The sequence below is a fragment of the Numida meleagris genome, chromosome 4, assembly GCF_002078875.1.
Source record: "Numida meleagris isolate 19003 breed g44 Domestic line chromosome 4, NumMel1.0, whole genome shotgun sequence".
Lineage (NCBI taxonomy): Eukaryota > Metazoa > Chordata > Aves > Galliformes > Numididae > Numida > Numida meleagris.
In genome coordinates this window covers 4,744,344-4,771,310 of record NC_034412.1, presented here as the reverse complement: position 1 = coordinate 4,771,310, position 26,967 = coordinate 4,744,344, and the positions used below count along the sequence as shown (strand labels likewise).

At 41.5% G+C, this 26,967-nt stretch overlaps 1 protein-coding gene across 2 annotated transcripts in view; it reads right to left on the bottom strand.

Moving 5' to 3' along the window:
- Positions 1-26,967, bottom strand: part of FNDC3B (fibronectin type III domain containing 3B) — a 153,261-nt gene that overhangs the window by 60,549 nt on the left and 65,745 nt on the right. For both annotated transcript variants that reach the window (XM_021397061.1, XM_021397062.1), the window contains 4 exons: positions 26,618-26,694; positions 19,908-20,151; positions 17,869-18,156; positions 794-852 (listed from right to left, as the gene is read on the bottom strand). In XM_021397061.1, coding sequence (XP_021252736.1) covers positions 794-852; positions 17,869-18,156; positions 19,908-20,151; positions 26,618-26,694 — 668 coding nt within the window. The remainder of the gene's footprint in view (positions 1-793; positions 853-17,868; positions 18,157-19,907; positions 20,152-26,617; positions 26,695-26,967) is intronic.

The following is a 26,967-nucleotide window of genomic DNA, read 5'->3' as shown; positions in this document are numbered from 1 at the left end:
TGCAGATATAAACATGACTCATCATGTTCTCCACGTCAAGTATTTTACAAAATTAAGAAGAGTCAGATACTCCTCCATACAGAACACTGACTCACTCTGTACAATCATCCAGCCTACTTTTGTGCTAACCGGGCTTTCCTCCCTTCTGTTCTCTCCCAGAAACTCTTCTCAAGTGTTTGGATTCTATTTACATCCCCACAATACCCCTTTTGGTTTTTCATTTGATGCACCCAATTTGAAAAACATCATGTTCAAAGGCCTTACAGCCACATTTCTTAACAACCTTACCTGATTGTGGTCACACCCAGCATTACGGTTATTTACACAGGGATTCAATTTCCATCACAATTCCTGTGCTTTTACGGTTAAGACAAACACAGAACACAGCAATTGCCATTGAACAATAGAATTAGCTTAATTTAATCATGATTACAGACAAATTGCTCATGACAAATGAAATTAAAGCTAGGGGAAGAGGGCAGGAGCCACTTAGAGCACCACAAGGCACTGGATTCCCCATGACGCTGTCAGTAGCGGGAGCTCTCTGCAGACAGGCAGCTGGCACGACTCCTCCACATACCCATGAGTATGAAGCATGCTTCACTTTTACTCCCAATGACTACAATTCTGCTATACCCCTGTAAAACGAGCTAGATATATATAGAAGTCACAATCTATAAAGTGAAAAATTCAGAAACGTTCCCCTGTGAAGTGACCACTATATGTTGTGACACCATCTACTTATCATATTTGCTATTTTTTGTTGGTACGGGGTTAATTCTGGATCACCTACCTGTGGCTTCTCCATTCCAGAAAGAATGTCTTGAACCCTTTTTGTTTCTGAATCATATTCTGTAAAATAGAGAATGTGGAAATAGGAAGAAAAATAAATTACTGAAATGAAACAAAAATGTCAGCTCTATCAACAGTCATTCAGGAAGCTGTGAATAGGAGATGCAGGTTATCTGTACATGAGCATCAGCTGTTTTGCTATTGTAAATGTAGGGTATGCAGGTACAGAAATTAGCATTTAAAAATGTAACAGAGGGAAAGGAGGGAATGAAACTTGCAGTAAATGCAAGTATTTGGAAAAATGGGATTATTTGTAAAAGCATCCTCCACAATGTTACTAAGGGACTTGGTTCCACAGAGCAACATCACCCTACTTCCAAAGGCAATGGGTTGTGGAAGAGCCCCAGCTTTCTCCAGCTCCTGAGCCAGACCTCGTGTGCAAACCATGCTTCCCCATCCCCCATAAGCACCACAGCAGGCAGGATGCAAGGTATTTCCCCCAGATTAGATGAATCAATTAAGCACGGAAGATACTGCAAAAGTGGTCATCTGAGCAGCGGAATCAGAATTTTCCCCCACCAATCCCCCAAAGAAGTCTCGAGGTAAGGCATCAGCTCAGAGTAATGAGGTGACAGAAAGCAGCTTTATTCCTTTTGGACCGCAGCACGGAGAGGCTGCGCTTTCCACTATGCTGTTCTCTAATGGAAAACTAGGAACACATATTTTCTTTCTTAAATGTTAAGGTAAAAAGTTTGCTAGCCAAAGCAGAGGAATACATCTCTCCCACCTCTGCAAATAAAATGTGTAGGGGTCTCTTTATAAAAGAAAGAGACTAAAAATTTGACATAGGAAACAAAAAAAACCAAAACACATTACTAAAGAAAAATGGCTAAGATTAGAACAACAGCTTTCCCAAATGATTCCCCCAAAACCTGACCTACTTCTTCCAGCCCAAGAATGCGTCTTTATTTTTGTCCGTGACCTGCTTTTAAAAAGTACATCTTTATAAAAATTCCATCCGCTCGGCTGCCAGAAACAAACTGGCTGAATGCTGATGGCAAACCTCCAGTGTCAATGCCCATCTCTCCTACAAGACTGCACCTCGCCTAGGTGCAGAGCGGGAGTGACAGATCTGCTGTTCTGTGCATTCCTGGACTCCTTTTGGTCTCAGGCACTTGGAGAAGAACGAAGTCTTAATAATTCAGAATAAGAGAAGGATAACGTGATTGCTTTTTTCCATAGCAGATAACCCTTCGAGCGTATCATAAAGTGTATAAACTGACGGGGTTTAGCCAGCATAAGATACGTTGACTTGAAAACTATGCAGACGGACTAAATTGCTTAGGAAAAGGTTGAGATGCTGATCCAAGCGACATCATCACCAAAACTGTAGGGGCTCAGAGCTCAGGGTTCCCCTTAGTGCTATTACTGTTGCAGAAGTGAACGCTTGGATCCAGGCATGGAAACTGCAGAGATTCTGCAGGCTTATCTCAAAGGGATGTTAGTAAGAAGCAGCTTCTGTGGCTACAGAATGCAACAAAAATGCTGCTACAATTCTACTGAAAGTTTATGGTTATTATGTCACTCTTAATTACAGCCCACCGAAGCTAAGCGTGAATCACTTTTGATCGTAAATACCAAACACGGGGACTGAATTTTCTTCCCCCTCTACTTTCTAACAAGGATGCTACTGGTGTCACACTAAGGAAGAGAAGAAAATAAACCCTGCAGCCCTGAGAAATCTCACTTCCCTCTCCTGCGAAAAACGATAGCTTTGTGCAGTACTAAGTCCTCTGACCCTTGCAGGTCAGAGCTGAAGGTTCACATTGTTCCAAACACCGGAACTGACTTTAAGACCTAAGAGAGCTGGGGTATACCCAGGAAATAATGAATAATAATTAAATTAACATTACAATCAATTAAAATAAAAGTACTGCCTCAATCAGGCTTCTGGGTGAAGAGTACTACCAGCAGCTTTTTGGTACTACCTCTCCAGGCAGGTTGTGTGTTCACAAGGTGGCTCTGAGTATCAGGCACACCGAAGCCATGAGATATTAAGGGCATACAGGTATCTATGGGCACAGCGTAGATATTGCCAAGGAATAGGTAACCTCATATGGAAATAGTGCAAATGTAAAATTAAAGGCAGGATGCGATAGATATGCACGTTAATGACAGCAGAGAGCAGCTCCAGGTGGAAGGGGACCTCAGGATTGAGCCCAAGCTCTGCCTCAAGGCTAGGAAAAGAGTAGTGCAAATCTTCCCCATGGAAAAACTTGTTAGCAAAACAGAAGCCATCAGTTTCAAGAAAGAAATAAGCTCACAACTGTCACATTCTTATAGTATTTCAAATACTTAGCCTTCCCATTTCATGAGCCATAAAAATTCTCAGGCTTCTACGGACGGTTGATCTCCTTTCAGTAACAAACAGAATTATTCACAGTCTCCTGAGCCAGACTAAGCTAAGGAGAAAGGAAGCTGCCCGGAATCCCACCCTCAGCAGGATGCTGCCTTACCTGGCAGCCCCTTCACAGCACATCAGCATCAAGCTCAGCAAGGAGCAGAAGTCTTTTAATCACAGAAGGAGTGAGAGGAAAAAAAAACATGTGTACTACACTGATAACAGAACTGCTGGAAAGTCTTTTTATTCCTGCAGTAATGCTAACAACCTCATGACTTCTGTTAACCAATGCGCATTGACGACTGCTCCTAGATGAGCACACTGGGGCACTTAGGGACGAGGACACTACAGGTGCAGTGGTGGAAAGGTGGGGAAGAACAGGAATAAGGAAGCCATGGCGTTAAACACTCCTTTTTTCCTTCCCTTTTTTTGACTCTGGAAACAGTTCAGTCACGTCAAGGAAGAGCCCAACTAACACTTCAGGTCATTGTCCCTTTCTAACTTTTCCCCTCCACATCTATTCCCTGCATCTGCCATGGCAAAAAATCTTCACCCTAGGAGGAAGCTGGGGGTGGGGATAAATTCCTTGTGAGTGCTCATGGAGTCCTCCGAGGGAGGGCAAAGAAGCTGAGCTCTCATGCAGTTCTCACTGTCTAACAGACATTCGAACTGTCCCAAGCTACAGAATGAGGTTCTCATCCCAAGCTGGGGGTTGTTTGCATCCAGTGTTTCAGGCTAACCAACCCCTGGTAGCAGAGGAGCCAGCTGTAAGACCTGGAGCTCATCTAAGCCTGTATTTTCATCAGCTCTCTTTTTTCAAAGTTTTGGGTCATCACCACAGCTTCACAGATATAACCAAGAGTAAATGTGCCTGACAAATACGGAATGCTTTCCCAGCAGCTGTTTGGTGCTAACAGAGTTTCAACACTAATTCCTGCTGAACTAAAGCCTTTCATTATATGCTTCTGTTAGCCTGCATCTATGTTCCCTTCTGCACGTACGGTACAAATATAACTTTCAGATCTTTCCAACAACACTTCTGAAATCCAAGAACAGCTTTAAAATACAGAAAAAAATTTTTCATTTCAAGGTTAAGTTTGAAGTTTCCATGAATGTTTTTCATGTTTGCATGAACAGCAGCTGTGTATGTAAATGGTTTGAAATAGCTGCAAGCTCTAAACTAATTAACATTTTCCCATTGCAAATAGAGATTTTAGGTTTGTTCTGCATTCTTTCCTCCACAGAAAGGAAGAGGTCCAGCTCAATACTTAGCTTCTGGCCACAGAAAGTATTTACTGTTTCAACAGCCTTTCCATTCCAAAGCAATGACATCAGCACCAGCACTTCACAAGCTTCCAGCCTAATTCTCAAGCAGAGCTCCACGCTCACAGATATGCCAGTCATAACACGACATGCTTTCTCAGAATTTGTTCCAGATTTATTGGGGCTGTGACCAGCTTTAATGCGAGGAGAGACCTTCTATCAGTCACGTACAGCACAACCTATGAGCTGCAACAAAACAGAACTCTTCAGAACACGGCACAACTCCTTTGTGAACTGCCCGCCGATGTCACAGCTTAAGACACACTCTTCTTTAGAACACATATAGACTCCTTACTTTTAGACGACTGTAGAAATATACATTCAATTATGTATATCTCCTTACACAAGAAGCAGTCTAAAACTTAAGATGCCACACTGCAGCTTATTCACAGAAATGAGGACTGGTGGGGCCGTCGCATGGTCATCGAGTCCCTCATCCTGCACCAAAACATGACCACGTCCATACCTAACCCCCACTCCAAGAGATCTCTGCCTTCTTTTTTTAAAAAAAAATTTAAAAATAGCAACTAAAAGAAAGACAATAAGCACACGACATAATCATGACAATCTTACAACAGTCCTAAGCGAGGCAGCACTACTTGAGGCACTTAACTTGAGGCAGGCTGCCTCCTCGACATTCCCTGCCGCAGCGTAATCCTACTCCTCCTTTCCTGCACGTCCACTGCTGATGAGTTCAACATCACTTTCTCTGTTGCAATCCTTCACACATTGGAAAACATTTTCCTTTTCAAATGAAGTAAACTCCTTTCTTTCACAACCTATTCACTAGATGTTTCTTCTCACTGCCTACAGGGCAGCTTGACTTCCCCCCCCCCCAAAAACTACTGTGCAGAACTACTGCACGGAAAAACCTAAACAAAAATTAAAATGCAGGCTTGAGAAGAACAAAAACGTAGCTCTTTGCTCTAATGTTTTTCTTTCAAAGCCATTTGAGTTCCATCACATCCTGTTGTGTCCTCCTTCTCTTCTTTCCTTCATGTCCTCCGCTTAACTCATCTAGCACTCCCAAACCTACCAAAGCCTGACACAGACCATAATTTAGTAAGAAACAATCTTTATTCCATCTCTCAATTCCTTATTGTAAATGTTGAATAAAATGACACCTAGGACAGATGCCTGCCTACTCTCATTGCCAGCTGGTTCAGCGCAGGACAGGGCCTCAAATAAACAGCAAAGATGCGTGCTAGCAGATGGGTGTAACAGAGCGAACAGAGCAAACCCAGAGCCATGCTGAATGTGCAAGGCTTTATGCAACTCTTCTCAGCACTACTTCCCCAGTGGACACAACTTGTGAGCCCTTTAAAATCTTGAAATGGAAAAGAAGTCTTTATCTTCAAAACAGTCAATCACGCCACGCAAAAATACAGCGCACCAAGGAAGATTGCCAGGGAAGCCTGCAAGTATCAGAATGAGCTTTCAGTTCTAAATACTTAGCGTTTCAAATTTCTGCTAATACCAAGAAAGCTAACAAAAACATTAGCAATAGAACATGACTGCAGCTCCCATGTCTGAGCTAGAGAACTCAACACTGTCCAGCTTCAAGAAAACATCGAACTGTTGAAATGATCTCACTCTTAAAAAATTGCTGTGCACAAGGATCTTACAGTAGTCTTCCATTTCCAGGAGCCTTCCCCCTATTGCTATCCTAATCCTCCTGCTAAAATGCCTTACTTGATGTCTATAAGCATGGCCTTAAAAACCAAATCCTATACAGGTAGCTTCCACAATCGAGCTACTCCCTAAATAACTGAAGGCAAACAAAACACAACTCCTGCATAAAACTCAGAAATCCATTATCAGACCTAAATAAATAAAATGAAATCCCTAGCCAGTGGGATTTACTGAAACATATGCCTCAACACCATTGTAATTTATGTATAAATTAAACGATATATTTCAAAACTCTCTTGGCCACTGTTCATACCTTTCAACTTGACAGTTTTTCCTCAACTGCTGTCAGTTTCCTACCATCAACGGGGCAGGGCACTCCAAATAACTGGAGTACAAATTCAGCTCATCTGGTTTCACGTCCGCATTCTGCAACTTTAACCAAAGATATCTGCCATCGCTTCGACAAGCATCAGATGTTTTCACATCAAGCAGATGTGGAAGCACTCAGCTGCATGCAACAAAGTCACTTCCTCTAAAATTTGTTTTCAAACTAAATGTTAATTGCATTCAGTCCTCCCATGTCCCCCAGTATTGATTTGATGTATATTTTTTCTAGGAAAGCAGCAAGGGAAATAAGATCAGCTGCATCTACAAGAGAAATTAAATGCTGGATGCAAGGGACAAATGGAGTGTAAGTGACACGCTGGGTTTGTTTTTCTCTGCTCCTTTGTTGCTACTGCTGGGACACAGCAATAACAACTCCTACTTCATTGGCCGAAGATCTGAGTGAATTCCTACTGTGAACACGCAGTTGGTCCATTAGAAGGCAGAAAAGGGCTTTCTTAGGAAAATACAGCAACTGCCCAGTCTATATCACATACATTTTACATCTTAAGAAAGCGCTTTGTACATCTTACAAAGAAGATAACAGATGCAATGCACTTACATATTGCTGCAGCTGGCTGGTTTTGAAGGAACACCAAATAAAACAGTGACGTAACCCACAGAAACACAGAAAGCATAAGCTGAATCCACTGCAACAACAACAACTTAACTTACAGGACATCTTCGCAGAGAACTCTCTTTCCTGCTTTTGCCTTGCTTTATCTTATTCTCTGTGTCAAAACATTTTTGTTTCTATTTACCTTAGGCAGCTTGTTTTTTTGCTACTACACAACAGCAGCCTGCCTGCTACAGGGGCTTGAGAAGATGAAAGCCACCAGGCTTTCCTTCTGTGAAGCCACAGTGAAAAATGCCATAGCTGATTCACAAAAAAGCACTTAGCCAAGAAGAGCCATTTAATATTCTGCTGATTTTATTAGCATAATTTAAGTGCTACAGGCTGCAACTCCAAAGCACTCCTCTAAGCTGTGCTGGCACAGGCAAAACTCCTGCATCCACATATGCAAGATGGGTGAAGACTCTTCACGCTGGCAAGTTCTCGTGTGTGACAGCTATTAGTAAGGTTGAACAAAGCATCTTTGCAGCTAAAAATACAAATATCTACAGGTGGAGCAGCTGAGAGATGCAGGACATTTGCATTCTGGCCAAGGAGGGGATGCAGCCCTGCTGCATGGTTACCTGCTGAACAGCCACCAGAGAACAGCAGCTCAGTGCAGTTCATCTCTGATCAGATCATACAGGCAGGCTTGGAAAATACTTCTTTTCAAAATTACACAGTCAATCCTTTCTAATTAATAAATGATGATAATCAATTGTTGTCCCTTCCTGCACCTTGCCCTACTTGACTGATGACTGAACTGCAATAATGTATTTATTAGTGTTTGTTTTAAACAAGCATTATCTCTCTTCTTTAATGGCTTTCTTCCTTTCCTATATCATTTCTGATTTGACTGGATTTGTAGGAGCTCCTTTTATTTGCTACATCTTCACAAAACACTCTCCTACCTATTCTTTTAGGAGTTTGGAAGTAAACCACTTACAGTTGCCATTAATGTCTTTCCTGGGAAGTTAGGAGAAAACTTTCTGATTTGACATGGAGACTGAAAAGCCCTCTCCCCATTCTCCTGCAGCTCCTGACTCACAGCTTCTGGGCCAGAATCTGATGTTTCATTTCAGTGACAAGCCTTGCCAGCAAATGGTAATCTTTTTCGAGACACAATGAAGTTCTTCAAACGTCTCATGATTTTCTATGACAGCTGGAATGCGTGGCATCGCCTTATCCCTAATTCCATTCGTTTATTCGCGTACTGTTCCATGCCCTCCCTCTCTCAGCCCTATTTCCTGTCACTTCAGCCCATGACTGCCTGTCTGTCGTGCCTTCATCGGTATTCAGAGCCACGGTGCGCCCTGGCAGGGCAGTCCAGGCAGCCCTCCAAGTCTGAGGAACTGAGCGGTCATTCAAAGGCAGAAGTAACTTCTGCCCAGAGCAACACGTCACTACTATTATTACTCCAGGCGGCCACAAACAGGGTCAAAATAGCCCTACACGATCCTCCAGTCCAGGGGAGGGGGAGGACGAGGTGAGGGCCTACTGTGTCACCAAGGTACCGATGCTCCTAAACTGCAGCTCGAGAGGAGGCCTCGCTGCTGCCAGCTGTGCGATGACGTTATTGGAACTTACAGACCCAAGATTTCCTCTCGGAAATAAAAGGTTCCCTTCAGTCACGGCAACAGACATCTCAGCAGCTGGGCAACGTGAGGTCAGAAAGTCACAGACATGAGCAACAAGAGGCGGTCGCACCACTTTCCTCTCCACTGAGCTCTGCATTGATGGAAAGCACAAGCTTGACAGCACCAAAAATTGCACTCATCTCTTCACAGGCTGATCACAGACAGCTCTGCCGCGTCTCGCCGCCAGCTTGAGATGCCGCAAACAGCTCTCACGTGAATTTGTCTCCACCATTCTCTCTCTCCATGGGCCTCCAGCTGAGGCAGCCAACAGGTCTACTCGTGTCAGGGGATTCCTGCACCCTCACATTTGAGTGGAAAACAATTGCTGTAAAGCACGGCTTTTGACAAGCCTTCAGTGTTACCAGCCTGAGGTGAGAGGTTTTTCAGCACTGTGGCAGCAGCACCATGCCAACTGGGAAACACTATTCTCTAAGACACTGTCTACAATGCAGGGAGGCAATGGTATCCGAACTGCACCTAGAATAAAACTTGCTTTTTCTGAATCTTCAGAGGTACAACCATACAAAAAATGGCCATCAAACGCTTTCGGTAATCTGCTCGTTACGCACAATAGTAGTGTCTTCCTGATCAAACAAAAAACCAGCAAAATAACCTGCAAATATGTATATTTGCACAGGAAATAAATCAGACAGCACAGCTGAAGCAAACACCCTAGGAGCTACAAAAGTGGCCTGGATTAAAGGCAGCTCCTCAGCCAAAATTAACAATCTCCTTGGCAATACACTCTGTCAAGCCACCATTGCTACAATGAGAAGGCAGCAGAGCACTTCCCTAAGGCAAAGGCGTACAGGTGCCCATAAGACTCAAAGAGACTTTAAGTAAACAACTGCAAGTCAAATTTTGCCTGCAGTCACAACCACTCAGCCTCCCTTGAATTGGAGGAGAAATGTCTCTACGTTTCGCAACAGGCAATGGAAAGAGCTTTGAGATGTTAGGTTTTCAGAATAACCCATTTTTTACTCTCAGAATCAGAGAGAGCTATTCCCCTCTGATGAGAAAGTAAGCAGGCAAAAATTTCCCTAGAGGACAAAAGCAGAAAATTGGCACTTAACTGCACTTGATTTTGTCTTAATATTTACACTGATGGAGCAATTCTGTTCCTATGCACTATTTTCAGTATCTGCATGTTTTTAAAAGTTAGATTCCATGAGAAAAAAAAAAAAAACCTTCAAATTTGAAATACGAAGAGTTTTCATGGGACCTGCACTGGGATTTTTCACCATCAGCTGAGGTGAGCAGCTACAGAGTCATTGTGTTTTTTGAGAGAATCCCATCCTAACTTTTCTGTTACATTATTGACCTCTTCTTCCAGAGGAGAGCTATGATGTAGCCAGACTGCAGGTACTTTGAGGGGCATCCATGACAGCAACCCAAGATGAGAAAACTCTTTTTTTTCTTTCCTAATTCCATTGAGCTCAGCCTCTACTCCTCAAAGATGGGGAAGATGAGGAAATCCCACTGCCCTCTCCATCAGCACAAACACCTACAGACTGGCAGCAGAACAGGAGAAAGCTATCTTCCTCCTGCCAGAAGACAAACAACTAACTCGAACAATCCCAGCCTAAATTATTTTGCAGCCAGACCTGAACGATGACCTACAACTACTTGAACTAGCGTTATATTAAACAGCATTGAACGAAGAACAAATGTGACAAACATGATCATTTCTGAAGGAAAACACAGAGTGAGTTTGCAAGGAAGCCAGTTGGTTTTGTACTAATTTTGGTTTATGGCTGCATCCAGCTTTGCAGCCTCCGGCTTTTTGGCTGCTCCCCAGCTGTGCCCCACGGCCCCTGCACAACATCCACACACACCGCAGCACGAGGATTGCGTGCTCGGCTCAACCTTACTGTCACCCACTACCACGTGTCTCCAGTGAACTCAGCATAAATCGTAAATCCTTTTCACTGACAGGTGCTAAATTCCTACAATATAAACGAAAAAAAGTAAATAAGAAGTCTGACATGATGTTATCAGTGCTCTCTCATGTCTGGGATATGAGGAGTACACTCAAGAGGATCCTTTAAGAATCCCTGGTCCGCATGTCTATACCATTAACGATAAGAATCAAGTAGGAAGAACTGTCTGTGCAATCAGCAGTGCTGGGATGAGGACGACATAAAATCCCAGATACTTCAATGGCCACTTTCACCACTGTGAATCTTTCCAAATATTTAAAACATTTCTCAGAAATATCCACCTGATTACGGATCACTGGGAAGGCTTCAGCGGGGCAACAAGAATTTCAGCTTGATCTGGATTTCATTGCTGAGATGAAATTCAGACAAAAGTCACATGGACCACGGTAAATCAAAGCAGCTGCTTCTAAAGCACAGCTCCTTGCAGAAAAATAATAAACAAAAAAAACCAGAGCCCCGAGGTTCAGGACAAAGCCTTCTGTAATAAGCCATGGAGAAAATGAAACGACTGCTTCATTCTAAAAGAAAGCTCGTCCACTTTTTAATTGCAATACTCAAAACTTTGGATGTCAAATTCCATCCGTTCTGAGAAAAGGAAACTCACTGATGGGTAAACAAATCCCATTAACTTCAGTGGGACATGAAATTTCAATTCATTAGCTTTGTAAACCCAGATGAACATACAAACAGACATTGTTCAGAACATCTGGGCATACAAATAGGGATTGTTCGCTAAATTATTAGGTGTTTTTATTTTTTTGTACTCTGGAGAGAGGAAATGTTCTACCTCTTCACTATAAATACCCTCTCCCTCCTGGCTCAATGTCCCAGATATTTCCAAATAAGGGAAATTTGTTTCCCTTCCTTTGTCGGTGGTCCACATTATCTCCTACTAACTGGTGAGAATACACTGTTTATCTTGCTCTGAAGCCCTGAGACCTTTGTGTAACTTTTCTCCCCAGCATGGGGATTTAGTTACTGAGCATTTAAACAGGACGAAAATGGTCTTGATATGTTTTTTTTTTTCCTCTTGGTTGGATATCTATAAATTACGTAAACTCCTAGGAAAAAGTCTCAGACTCAGGTTTCAGTCTTCTGGATTTGACTGTCGGCGGCAGCAGAAGCTGCAAATTCTTGAGATAATATGAAGATCCTTTGGGGAAGAGGTTGTGCCTTGCGTCATCCAGCACCAACTTCCTGATAAATCATGGAGCAGATAGCTTATCCAGCTCCCCTCAGCCAGAGATCACAGTAGAAATACGAGACAAGGGAGGGATGAAAGCAGATGGGACAAATAATAGAAGAGACAAGAGGGGTTGATCACAATTGTGAAAAACAGCCTTGAGGGAAAAACAATAAAAGGTTTAAGTAACCAGTAAGGTTAAAAGAGAGCCCTGCATCCAGATTTTCCCCCCTTTACAGTGTTGTGCTACGCTTTCCTAGTCTTTGAGCTGTGTTTCTAACAGGATAGCTTGTTTAAGGTCAGGTTTATTTTGTCTGAGCTTCTTTGATAAGACTGCAAATCTAAGCAGAGGCACGGTGACCACCTGCCCTAGCTCTGCCTCAGAGCTGTGGAAGCCCCAGAGACCAACTCTTGCAGCTTACAGCCACGCCAGATCAAGGCATCCACAGCTACCAAGTGTTTTGTTTGTATTTTCAGTTACAACAAGCTTGGATTAAACCATGTTTAAACATATTTACGTTCACCTTAAAGAGTAGCGAGATTCAAGATGGAACAGCACTGTGAAGTTATATTAAGAGGCAACACTCCTATTTAGACAATGAAGAGAATCTCCTATCAACAACTTCTGGTGCCTAAGTTATGGAGCTGGTCCTTTCATCTTCTAAGATAAGTGCATAAAAATAGAGCGTGAATATCTCCTCTTTCCTGCACCCTAATTGCAGGAATCTGTGCTAATGAAGCACAAAACAGCTTTCCTGCCAGAACAAAGCTGTGTGCTCTGTCATTCACACTTCCCCTAACCTTTGGTTTTGTTCCTGCAGTATGGGTATGGTAGGAAGACACCTCCATTCTCCCAACAGTCCACAAGCAGACAAACTTCCACAGGCTTGTAAATTCCTGGAAATTATTTTGCACACAATGGACTTCCAAGAAAGAGCTGATCAGGGTAAGACACACTATCTGGAACAAACCATAGGCAGCCCAAAGCAAGACGCTGCTGGTTTTGGAACTGGGCAAAGCAATGGCTGAAGGAGGGAATACATGAGCATAGACTTGACCTTTAATATCACTGGTTTTCTTTGGATATTTCATTTTAACCTTTCTCCATGAAAACCTCATGATCTAAGTCAAATCTCAAGGCAGCAGAGGAAACCAAGGTTTGTTTTTCTCCTTCAACCTACAGTGTCTTTCTCAGTCAAACTGGACAAATAGCTCAGCAATTCTTTTTGCTAAAGAACAGCCATGAATTAAGCCTGGTCTGGATAAATTCTCGCATGCGTACGATTGACATAAACGTGGGAATGTACTTTCCTTGAACTCTGCTTAATGTCAACTTTTCTAGTACATTCATCAGTCCATATGAGCTCGCTTAAGTGGACAGTTTACATGATTACCTCAAGAAGTATTTTTTTGGTGTACAATCTGTGTGGCCCAGCTAATGGAGCTGGCTGGCACACTCAACCACTAGGAACTCAACCATCTCACTTTCTGCCTGTACAAACAACTTCCCACCCTATTAATCGGGCAAAAAAGTAGGGAAGATAAAGAATGTTTAAGAGGTATCCATGTATGCAAAAAATCCAAACAAGAACATAAGTTCTGTAATTATGTGGGAGGTAAGGTAGAGGCACAAGAATATCACACTGGAAATTCCCCGGTGTCACAAATTAACTGGTTTCTCAAGTTCAGACAAGTGCCCTAATTAATGCATGTTTATTTCCTCTCACTTACTAAAACTTATAAGCCAGCACACACACAAACACACTGTATGTTTCTAATTATATAGGAATCTAAACAATTTGGTCAAGTAATATTATTTCTTGAAACTATTAAAAACAGCAAGAACAGTAATACTACTAAGATTTCATATGTGATGCTGATCTATACTCACAAGATTCAAAATGTCTCCATTTCCAGTAAATACTGTGCTTCATACTTCGTTACTCTGTATAATGCTAAAACTCACATATCACTCCACGCTACTAATGAAATCATTGTGTTTGTTTTTGACAGTTTGTTTTCAGGAGACAATCTTGTTAGATCTCCTTATTTTATACAATCCAGTACATTTAGGGAACAGGGAAAGTGGCACTTATGCAAGGGTATTTTTTTTAATGTCTACAGAAGAATCATTTGTGACAAATTTTGGCTGCAGAATATTTCTGTCTCGGTTTAGTAACAGTCCTCATGGGTGGGTTGGAAGGGACCTTAACACCCACGCAGTTCCAACCCCTTGCCATGGGCAGGGACACCCCCCACCACATCAGGTTGCTCAAAGCCCCATTCCACCTGGCCTTGGGAACCTCTGGGGATGGGACATCCACAGCTCCTGGGGGCAACCTGTACCAGTACCCAGCCACCCACAGAGTAAAGAATTTCTTCCTGGTATCCAACCTCAATCCACGCACTTTTCGTTTAAAACTGTTACTCCTTGTCCTATCAGTACCCTCCCTGCTCCTGGCTACAACCATCAGTTCTTGGCTAAGAGAACATAAACACTACATACATTGCCACAGTGTTTCTCAACTTCAGTGCTTACAAGACCAAAAGTAAAGAAGCTAGGCTTTTCAATCTGTGGAACACACAGACACAGATACATAGACAGCCCAACAGGTTTGCAAAACAAATTCAAGACTAGAATGGAATAGAATTGGCACCATACAGAATGAGTAAGTAGAGGAACTTCGCCTGGTTCCTGTCTGCACTGAATCACATCTCCATTTCCCTTCAACTCACAGGCTCTGGATTCATCAAACTTGATACAATTGAAGAAAAACAAAAAATAAAAGAACACCCTTTTTCTAAATTTATTTAAACGTTACAAAGGAGAGGAAGAACAGGATAGGGTTGAACCAAGGAAGCATCAGCTCTTTTTCCTGTGTTGTCATTCATTCACTCGATATTACACACTACCAGCTTGCTGATAGCAGTTCTTGCTAGCACCCGCCCAGGCTAACGATACCTGCTAGCTTCACTCACATCACCAGCTTGCTGAGGGATCTGCAGTGGGAGATTTTCTAGATGGAAATGGCAGCTGGGCTGAAAAAACTGTAACCAGCAGAGATTAGGAAGCAGGAAAAGGGATCGGTAGCCACAAAGACTGTTCTCAGACCTTGTTTTGCTGAGTTTAGTACCTTTAAAATATTTCCTAAGCAAAACCACTGTAGTTGGGAAAGTTCTCTTACTAAGTCAATTCTCAAACAAATGAGCACACAGAAGTAGTCAGATCTGCTGAGAAATGTCCAGCAGCAATGCAGGCAGGAGTACTTATATTCACGGCAAGTGCTTCTGGCTATCTTAGGTTCTTGAAACTTCAATGAGGGTTAAAAAAGATTTTATCTGATTTGAAGAAACTTTTTATCGGTAAATGGGCAAGAGCGCTATAAGAATACTTAAAACTGCTTATGTGCCCACAGTGCTTGCACACACACACAAAGACTCTCAAACAAGTAGATCATTCCATGACCAAGGAGTGAACCACCGAGTGCATGAGAAGGAAGTGACTCAGACCGAAATTCATAAAGGACAGCTTGAATGGGACAGGATTTCCGCTTACAGCTCTTTTTACATGGCAAGGCTCCTCTATGGAAAAAAAAGAAAAAAAACAACCAGCTGATCCCTCCACTCCCATTCAAGCTTTAAACCAGATCTACTTTAAAGCTACAAAACGGATTTCAAATCAGAACCCCTACAGCTGACCCCCCAAGTCCTCTGCCTGTACAAGACACCGTCCATCCCACCACAACAAACACACAGGTCAGCTGCTAACCTTTCGATTACAAGCCATTGGTTTCCTTTTCTTTTTTAATCTTACAATGGCAGGTTTCCAGTTTCCAGCATAAGCCAGAAATCTTTATTTACAACTCTGTCTCCCAAAAGAAATATACAGTACTGTCATTGAAAAAGGCCAGAGGAAGCGCACATCGTTTACGTACTGCAGCATCATTTACTTACTCAATTTTAGCACTACTGATGATGCTATCACCCCATTGCTTCCAAAAGTGCTGGAAAAAAAACCATTCTTTCAATATCTGCAGGAAGCGAGTTATTGACACAAGGCAAAACGTTCCTTGAGTGCTTACTGAGAATAAGCAATTTGCATGTATTATGATACAAAAATATGTTGTTAACTTAAATATCTCCTGCCCTGAAATTTGGAAAAAGTAAAGTTGTCCTTGCATTGCATAATGAACACTTTCTTCACTATTGTTCTTACAGCACTGCGAAATAGCCTCACTCTAGCTGAAGTCCCTCAGGGCTGCAACACCACTGTGGTGGTTCTGTTGCTGACCCATGCTAGTTTCCAACAAGGACCTGCAAGCTTCTGCTCCAGCAGCGTGCAGGGTTCCTACAGCCTCTCCTGCCAGCAGCTTGCTGCCCAAGCCATGAGCTGGCACCAGAGCGTTCTGACACCCAAGATCCACCATGAGCCTGCCAGCTGTCATTCCACACACACACACCAGCCCAATATGAATCAACATGCTATAAAACACACCCAACTCTCAGTTAAATTTGGTTAAAGGAACCTGTCGCCTTCAGTTCTCCCTCACCTTACTCCAAATTTTCAACCCTGCCCATGGCAGAGGGGCTGGAACTGGGTGATCTTCAGTGCTCCTTTCAACCCAGGCCATTCTACAATTCTAAGTTTTACTCTAAACTCATACATTCCTGCGTGCGTCTCAAGAGGTTTTTGTAAGCCTGGCTTTCCAACCCAAGACTCCTATTCTTTATATATGATGAACCTTTTATAGTTTTTCCAGGGTACTCTGCAATTTTGGAAGCAACAACACAATGTCATCAAATTTTTAACTAGTGGCAGACTAGAACCTACACACACTTAGTCAAAGAAGTTTCCATACTTGCTACTTACAACGTTCCTTTTCTCAGTTATTCTGAACACACTGTCGTCTTAGCAGTACAAATCAAAATTATCAGCTACTTCTAGGCTGCTTTTAGCTCTCACCCCAATTACACATAAGGCCACAAGTCAGGTGTTGATAAATCCCCAAATAAATCAAGAAGAAACACAGAAATTAAATAAGCAGTAGCAGAGATGATTAGAAGCTTATAAAGACAGTTTTGCTCAATGGGAGCCATTACAAAGCCTTGGTGATCACCTTCCTGCAGATATTTGTGTATTAGTATGCGTGTATGAATACACCAACAGGCTGAGGTGGAAAAGCTCACGTTTTGAGTCATTTTTCTTTATGAACAAATGATCCCTATTGAGAACAAAATGGATGAAAGCTGTAATTTATTAAAACAAATTACTGAGCTAAACTAAGGTAGATCTGGCTATGTCCAGAATGGTTTGTGGAAAGCTAGAGATTTTATTAGATGAATGACCTACCATTTTACTGTAGACTTGCAATATTTTGATGATAAGCCTCAAAAAAATGTTGAAGAAAATTATTTCAGAAGTAGCCAGATCTGGCTATCAATTCCAATTGCAAAGATTAAGCAGTCATGTTTCTTCTGTTTCAACTAACTGGTATTCTAGTGAAGCTTTACACAAACTTGGTTTTTCAGCAGTTGTCTCAAAATGTTCCAGTAAGTTTACTACATTCACCCAGAAGAGCAAAGTAGTACTACCTAGCAGTCTGGTCTTGGTTAGAGCTCAGATGTACACAAGTTTTTTGTGAAATGTCAAGATGCCCGTTTGAAAAGTAAAATAAAACCAAGAACTTGCTTGCAAAATGCATTTCTCCTAACAGATAAAAAGGGAATGATGCTGCAGCTACCAGGGAATAGTCATGAAAGATAGGAGGCAGCGGGTTCGGCTTACAAAATAAATACAGTATAGCAAACTCAATGTTTATATTTAAGTTCACACTGTATTAACACTGTCTTTACGTGTGGGTGGTAGTGTTTTTTGGCATAGTTACTAGATCCATATACAGGCGGTCGTAAGCGCTGGAAAGGTGCAATAAAAAGGAATTAAAAATAAATAAAGCTGCCTTTACCATGTGGCTCTTGTTCGTTAGACTTTGGGCTGCTTCTTGCTCTGCGCTCTGGCTTCTTCACTCCTGGTGCCCCCCCACCACTTCCACTGCTTGCTCCATTGTGGCTCTTTGCATAACCATTATATACAGTTGTGCAGTTGCCTATATGGCTTTTGTAGATGGATGAAGGAGGACTGTTGAGACGGTTTTGGCGATCAATCTGCCTGTCTTTGAGTTTTTTGTGCTGCGGTTTGCTGTACTGATCCTCCCTGGTAATATAGCTGGACATCCCATATAGTGGTATGATTTCTGAAACGAAAGAATTAATTCGCATTAGCTCAGAACAAGATCACCAACCAAATTCCTGCCCATCTCCAAATTAAATCCCAGATTTTCCCTGAGTTTACCTCTACAACCATTTTTTTTTTTCTTTTAAGAAGGTTTTTCTGCAGGATTGATGGTTCTTTTCAGCATCAGATTAAGTGTGCTCACTTGCTGTTTGAGATTTCATAACTCTCTGGATGAAGGTATATATACAAATAAAACACAGTAATGGGGGCAATAGTTTCCCCCCCCCTTTTCAGTCTGGGGCCCAAATCTCAAGGAAAAATCCAATAAGACAAATACTTTGGAAAAAGCCTTCATAAATTCATTAAGCAATCTAACAGATTCTTCCCCATTTTTGTTTCTAGTAAAAGTCCTTGGACAAATGGGATACAGTAGACTAATATTCATCAGTATAATGCTCTAATACTCACCACTTCGATTATTTTAGTGTCACAGATATAGGTCATTTTATTGAGGCAATAAAGGATTTTTTACGTTTATTTTTTGATTTCTGGATTTTTATTGTTTGTTTTTAAGTTGAACCAGCCTCTTGCTATCTCCAGGCTATAGAACTATTCAGCATCTACTTAACCAGCAGCTGAAAGGCCCTGTGTTTACTTAACACACTCCAATATTTGCACGCAACATTTTGTTAAGCTATCTGACAAACTGCACTGTTCTCTTTTCAAGAGAAGCATTCCTCACCTATTTATCTTAAGAGCTGCAGCGACCTATTGGTGTCCTGTACTTTCCATTTCCTCCCCCCAGGATAAGGGAATTAAATGTCAGCTGTAACGTCCATTCCTCATTAGGAGATGGTCTGTTGGTCAACAGAAACTTTAAAGAGAAGCATCACTAGATACCTCTTTCTGTTCCCCCTCTCCAGAAAAGTCTTACTTCTGGTGATATAACTTTTAAGTATTCTTTAATGTGTATTACATCCAGTTATTTTGGGAGTAAAATCGTGAATCCTGTCCTGACTTCCACGTCAAGCATCTTGAGTACCTTTTCTGATTATTAAATTTGAGTTACACAAAGATTTCTCTCCAGGATGAAACAGACACAACAATGCATAGTGCAGACAGAAATATGCTCTTTTCACTTCTTTTATAGCAATTACTTATGACCTGATTTGAGTTGCCATGTTACTCTTTGGTACCGGGCAGTGCTTTTCAGTGACTTTGCTGCCCAGTCTCAGCCAGAATAACAAACAGAAAATGCCTGCTATTTCTTGGAAAGCCTTTGTGGTTCTGAGCTTCTGAGGGACAAAAAGCACTCTACTGCCAACAGGAAGCGGTGTTCAGCTTCTCCTACTGGAAATATCTGTGGCAAGTCTTGCTCAGATCCAGCCCTCCTTATCCATCCTCATTCCCAAGCCAGGATTCTGTCTCTTGGTTTTCTGTACAATGCTGCACTGTGACAGCGAAGAATGATGAGCACAACTCACAGCCCTAGTTTGGAGCACAGGATGGGAATTTCCCCCACTATGTATTTATGAATTAAGTTGTTAAAATTGGGTTTGCGTCTGCAACCTAGAGTTGCATCATGGGGTTATCCTGTGCTGCTGTATTCTGGATAGTGACACATGCTGACAATCTCTAGCTCCAGTAAATAAACGAGACTCCATCTGTGTTCTCTAACTCATTTGCCACTCTTGGTTTGGTTTCATTGGCCCTTAACACCTGCTGAACACCTGAAGAGAAGAGAAACGGCAGCACTTCCTTCCAACTCACCTTGTTCTCCATATAGTGTAGGTGGAAGATGATGCTGTGGGAAAAACTGTGGTGGCATATCCCCAGGCCCAGTGACAGGAGGATAAAAAGCCGTATGAGAGTTGTGAATGAAATGAGGATGGTGTGTCAGGTACGGAGGTAAGTGATGGGTCGGAGAGATGGCCGAAGGGTAGCTGGGAGGGTAACACTCTGGAGACTGCGGGGTGACCACCACCCTCCGGACACCGGTGTTGTCTTCTATCACCTGCAAGGGAAGGCAGGGACAGGGGCACATTATGCAGCATCTGAACCAAAAATGGTTTTGAAACAGCACTATTTACAGTTCATTATCCCATTAAAAAATGGTTGGTCCTTAGGTTTATGTATAAAGACATTTCTAAAATTAATATCAGCACAGGTAAACATAGTGGTGATGCGGCTTTTCTTGGAGATTCAGATAGCCACACTCATCACTGGGAGACTAGCTACTGCCAGAGATAACTGTGTGGGTAAGAGACAAAACAAATACCCTGTATTTATAGAGTAAAGCAATTAAGAAAGGAACAGAAAGCACCAGAATAAGGGTACTCATTAAGACCAATCTTAACTTCTGCATATAACATTTCTACCACTGATTTTGTCAGTGCTATTTGAGTGAGTACAGAGTAAGTAACAGCTGGAAATTAACCGGCACTGCTATTGTGTGTGCTCAGAGACCTGTCAGCTCCAGGAGCCTGCTGTGCTGATACCCTTTTTCAAAAGAATTGCTCTGTTCACAGCAGGCATCTCTATCTGTTAAAAGCAAACCATAGGGCAGCAGTTTTCTTCTGCTACAGAGCTGATCTATACGTCCATGCAAATCAGCTCTCAAGTATGCATACCTTGGCCCCAAAGATCAGAGTCAAACCATGTAAAAACAGATGTAGAAAGGTGGAAATGTGCTTAGGTTGAAAAAAAAAAAAGTCATTTTCAGCTTACAGCTCTGGAAAAAGTATATTTCTGGAGAACAGTCAGTCAGCCCAATTTCACTCCAGACCTATGAGCCAAGCTATTCTTGAAGCTTATTCAAAAAACTTCTGCCATTTCTGGATCTTAAAAATACAACCAAGCAATTAATATTCCTTTAATTCTGAATGCAGAAATGCTGAAGGTAGAAAAGCACTCAAGAATTTAGTTTCAGACAATAAACTGGCTGGTCAGAAACTAGTTTTTCCAAACTGACACAGGGAAGAAATAATGTTCGTGATGAATGTGTTGTATGAGAAAGATGAATGTAGAAAGGCACAGCTCTCTGTGAGGAGACACAAAAATGTCTCTGTGAGGAGACACAAAGATGAATGTAGAAAGGCACAGCTCTCTGTGAGGAGGCACAGTCCCACAAACAAGGACAGAGAATAAAGTTTCCTGATAAACTGATGGAGATGCGTCATGCTAAGGTGTTTCGCAGACAAGGTTTGGAAAACCTTACATGCCTGCCATAAGATATGGCCATTCTCAGCCATTTGTCACTAATTGGAGACATTTATGCCCCACCAGCACCAGCAGAAGAAATCTTAAAGATTCCCATGCTCCTGTGTCTCTAGTAACATCATAGGGTCTTCGCCCAAACCACACACAAAAAAATTGCCTATGCTGACATATCCTGAACAGAAGCAATCATGACACGAGCACACCCCTAACCCTGTTCCTGCTGCAGGGTGATGAGCCTTGTCACACACAGTGCTGGAGCTGTGAGCAGCAATGCTCTAGTGAGCACAAGCCCACATCTCAGGCATCATCTGAGCAACTTACACAGCGTATAATTCAACCAGCATTAGCCGACCCAGTTCTTGACTCACGCCACTCGCACCCTAGGGTTATACGAATTATGGCTGTAAGCTATGGGCTGACACCACAGCCAAGGACATGGATGAGCTGGTTTCCTTACAGAAGAAGATTTTCTATAGAAAGTAATTCAGTCACTTGTAACTGATGTTTTACATTAAGAGATGTGTTGCCTGCTATGCTGAATAACCAGAATAGGAATTGTTTAGCTTTAAGTACTTTTCCTAAACTCTAATTTTACAACCTAAGCTAGCAATTTGTCATCTGCTAGCTTTCAATTTCAAAGACTGTACAGTCCTCAGAAGACAGCTGAGCCTGGGAGACAGAGCAGCACTTCAGTCTGACTGCTGCATTCTCAGGCCTCCGATCTCTGCTGTCAGGCTCTACTCAACCCCCACATCCCTCATCCATCTATCAGGCCTGAGACTTGCTCTGAAATCTAGAGGAAAGTCTTTTTCCAGTTACCGTAACTGAAAGCCAGAATGACTTATTTAAGGCTGTACATGAAAATGCTGAGACTTAACTCTCTTAGATTTCTCTTACTATTTAATTGAGAGCAAGTTCGTACATTTTGACATGTAAAGTTTTCATCCTGGCTTTCACCAGGCTAAGCTTCAGAGACAATTTCAGAGTCCTGATGGGTTCAAGGCCTTATCCGTGTATCTACATCAGATGACATCTGGGGTCTGTGCTCTAGATGAAAGAGGAATATGTTAAAAAACAGATTTAGACAGAAAGCTTGTGCTCTGTAGCAGCACCTCATGTAAACCAGTACTAAAATTATTATGATTTCTCTTCCTGAACTCTCTTCTAGAGAGCAGGGAGGAAGCCTCCAAGTTCTTTTGACGGCCTTTTTGATGAAATTCTACTGCTGCTGAAACTGCAGAATATCAGCAGTGCAAAAAAAAGCCAGAGATCAGGGGATGAGCCAGCCTTCCAAATGACTTTCATCAAGAAGTTAGGAGACTAATATCTTTTGTTTCCTCTAGGCCACAAATGCTTACAGCATTCCTGTTACTTCATGCGCATGTGTTCCAAATGAAGGCAGAAACACAAGGGATCTTGCAAAAAGTCACTTCATTTCCTTGCCCTACAGGACGTTTCCTCCTTAAAACTAGGATTTATAGATTGATATGTAAATTTTGGAAGCAGAAGACAATCCTCAAATACAATGTTCTGTCCTTAACAGATCATGAAGTTGGGATTGTATTAGGTTTTACAGGCATCGGGTAACTAAAAAAAGCCAGGATTGATTGAGACTGCAGACACCTCCAGGTTTATAAAACCTGCAGTTTTATGAACTGTAGCATCATTCTGGGAGATGACACATGTGCAATCTATCAAAGACGGGGTAAATTAGTTTTGACAAATAAATAGTAAATAGCATAACTTAGCAGAGAGGTTAAACTTTGCTAATTAAAGAAGAAATCTGCAACTCTTTGAATCTGCTTGAAACTGCGTGTCATGAAGACCATAAATTTCTCAGGAGTGCACTAAAGGAGTCTACTAAACAGCCTCCAATTCAATGCTGGAACTCTAATCTCTGTCTCTAGATGTAACTATAATATTAAAAGTAATTGTTATTATTAATTTCAGTGGATTGTATTTACAGAAAACATGCTGGTTGTTCAGCACCTAGAGCTAAATTTTCATTAGTTTGTGTTTTTCAAGCAGTTATTAGTTAAATTGTCTTTTGCTATTATTTTTTGTGCTTGCTGGTGTAATTGGCGTGCCACTTCGCTAACTATATTATTATTGCATAGTTCTATGTGGTTATCTTAAGATTAATTAGTAAGTGAGGTGCATGATCTTTCAGGAGAGTTTGGGTAAACATTACTCATACGCAATAAAAATGCCTCCTTTGTTGGTTGCCATGTTTTGAGAACAGCATTTTTTAATGTTCTTTGTTTTGCATTAAATATAGTACTGTAGTGATAAAAACTCAATCTGAGATAATTCGCATATTCACATATCACTACTCTATGTTGTCTATTTTTCTCCATTGAAATTTAATACTTCACCTGCAGGAAAAAAAAGACAGACGTGTTCTTTTTGTACAAGTAAGCTGTACCCGAATTTTGTAAGTTTTAGCTGAAAGAATACAATCATTGTCATATTCTGTAGCATGTGGCTACTGAATAGACATGGTAGCATGGAATATATTTATATTCCATTTCTAAATTCTACTCCTATTTCATTTAAACCTAATGTGCAAGATTCAGCAACGATAGCTGGAGCATGGCCACTGGGTGGACCATGACCAGTACTTGTGGAATTTCATAAACTAATTTGAAACTTCATTCATAAATCAATCTGTACCAGAAAACAGTACAGAATGAGCTCATCTTCAAGGAACTTGGATGTTAACATTTTATTTATTCACTTCATTTTTTAAGGATGCCAATTCAAGCTCACGCCAGTCTTGACAAGTTTAGCATCGCTATCTTTGTTATCCACTGTATACAAGCACCAGTATTACATTCACGCCTTAGAAAACAGTCAGATGAACATCTATAACGCTGGCAGAAATACTGGTATATCTGAAACTTCGCACGATACAGATCTTCAGGGCCAGTACTCATGGACTACAAAGGCTCATAACGTTATGGCTTGCTCCGTCCGAGACCTGCAGAGCCTTCCTGGTGTTCAGTGTCAGGGAGGATCATCCTGCTAAAGGATGACTCGATTGGTTGCAGCCCACAAAATACAAAGAAAAGCTCTGTGAGCAGTAAGCCACATAGAAGCAAAGTCTGCGGCTAAAACTCATGCTAGACAAATTTAATTTAGAAGAGAACACCTCCCAGCGCAGAGAATTTACCCAGACACAAAACCCTGAGGATGTGTTGGATTTTCCACCACTTTAAATGTTATTTAAAGATTTCCCTCTTTCTAGAGGTTATGATTTATTTCCATCAGAGTCTGTGTGCGTTCGATGCGTAGCAAACCGCAGGGCCACGGCTGAGCGCACAGCGCGGCCTACACAGCCCCACACAGCCTGCTGCCCAGAGGTGGCTGAGCAGCACCGTGCATGCCTCGTGCTCCAGCCACCCCGCCAGGCCCTTCGCCTTAAAATAGCCGCGGCAGAGATTGCATATCAACAACTCTGTAAATAAAAGCAACGTGGAGGTTCAGGCCAAACTTTCATGTCCAACTACGTATGAGTAATTCCTCAAACTCAGTGGAATTACTCCAGATTTCCTTCAGCAAGAGCAGCCTTCAGCCAATAGCCCTAAGCAAACAAGTTCATGGTCACACTTTTCCATATTTCCATTATTCGAGTTCTCATCAGAACGCCCCAAATCCTTTCCCTTGCCAATCTAAATTTAAGTTGTGCTCTTATTGGTTATCACAAAATAGAGTTTTTAACTTTAAGACAATAGAGTACAAGCAAGAGCAAATTAGGCAGAGGCATTTATTACAATCAGAACTCATTTGATTACTACGCACTTTCAACTGTTATTTAATATGAAGCACTCTGAAAGGAAAAAGGGTTGCTCTCCACAGAGCAGAACACATATTGTGCTGCTGAAAAGCAATGCATACACAGTTTTTTCCTAAAACTTTATAGGTTACTTCCAGTTGCTTGGAAAATTTTCTTCAGAAGAGATTTTTGGGGTATTTTTAATTGCTTAAGAAATTAAGAATTTCTTTAGTGGGATTACTAGGCTGATCCACAAAAAGCAGACAAGAGGAACCAGGTTCAAACAAAGTTACAACTCTTACGACTTCGATCGCTTGGTTTGGCAAAGCATTTCAGCTATAGCCAGCCCATACCTCAGTCCAAGGAATGAGATGTATAAGCAGTTTAATAACAAAATCGCATTAAAGTTATTTCAAAGGAAGAGCGAACACATCTCAAAGTCCACCCCGTCCCTCCTGTACTTGCTCCTAGTCCTCAACGCTGGGCTTTTTAAGAGACAGAGAGCTAACAACAGCCTCCGTACTTGGGGCATGTTTCCATTCTGTTGAGAAGTAAAATACCACAGAGTGATTGCAGTATTTTGTGGGATTTAAGCATGACGCCATCCACAATTTTGCAGAATTAGACAAGCTCACATTTCCTGGGGAGGGAGGAGGGATTCCAGGACATCATACATTTTCTACTTAACAAGAAGTCAAAATGTGCGCATCCAAAGTTCTTATTTTATCCATCAGTGAGATCCAAAACACTTTGTATACTTCTGGTAAAACTTATGGTCTAGGACACATCTCAATGAAATTAATACAATAAATTTGAAGATGATATCATTTGCTGTTACTCTGCCCTAAATTAACTTTTTTTTTTTTAACTATAGAAAGCCTCCTCTTGCAAGAGATGGAAGGAAAAATAAACAATCAGGTGATCCTAAGTTCTTATTTACAGAAAAGACCAGCAGCAGCTCAAGAGTTTCAAAACCTAAGAGCTTAGTGAAAAAGCTTTTTCCACTTCTTTTTTCTATAAACGCAAAATAGATAAACTCTATCACAACTTTCTTAAAAACAAAACACTCAGTTCTTGACACGTCATAGTTTCTGCAGGGATGACGCTGAGGACCAAAAGCATATTTTATAGCTCCTTCTTCCACTTCCACTAGTCTCCTAATCCTTAGAATTGTCACATTAGAGCTTAACACATCCCCCAGCAACGTAGACAGGTAACAAAGTTGCTCATATAGGCTCAACCTGTATGCACAGCTTTTGCTAGTGTCAAAAAAAATGGGTATACGCTGCATACAGTGTGTGAAGACACATGCACACGCTCACATGTGTAAATGCATGTATGTGTTGCCAATAAAGACAAATATGAAAAGACACATTACAGTTTTCATTTTCATTCATTCTTCTCAACTACTCTTTAACCAAGAAGACTCCTCTATATGATCAATGCTATTGTTTCTATATACGTATTAACTCTCCCAGAAGCGTACCTGTGAGATATAACCAGGAGGCACATGAATAGGGGGAATGGATCCATTGGGTGACATCATGGGAACCTCTGCTGGTCCTAAAAGAAAGGGAAAAAGAAGATTTTTTTTTTTCAGTTGAAAGAAATTGCACAATTGGTCAGAAAAGGTTAAAAATAGCTTTATTTTAGAAGCCTACAATAACAAAATGAGCAAATCCAGTAATTTCTGGTGTGTGGAAAATGCCTTATGCCATCATTCTGAAAATAAGATCATTGTTCGATGACTTTAACATATATTCTGCTGAAATAATATTTTCATCATAAAACAGCTAAAACACAGGCTTTATATTACCCACTGATCAACTTATACAG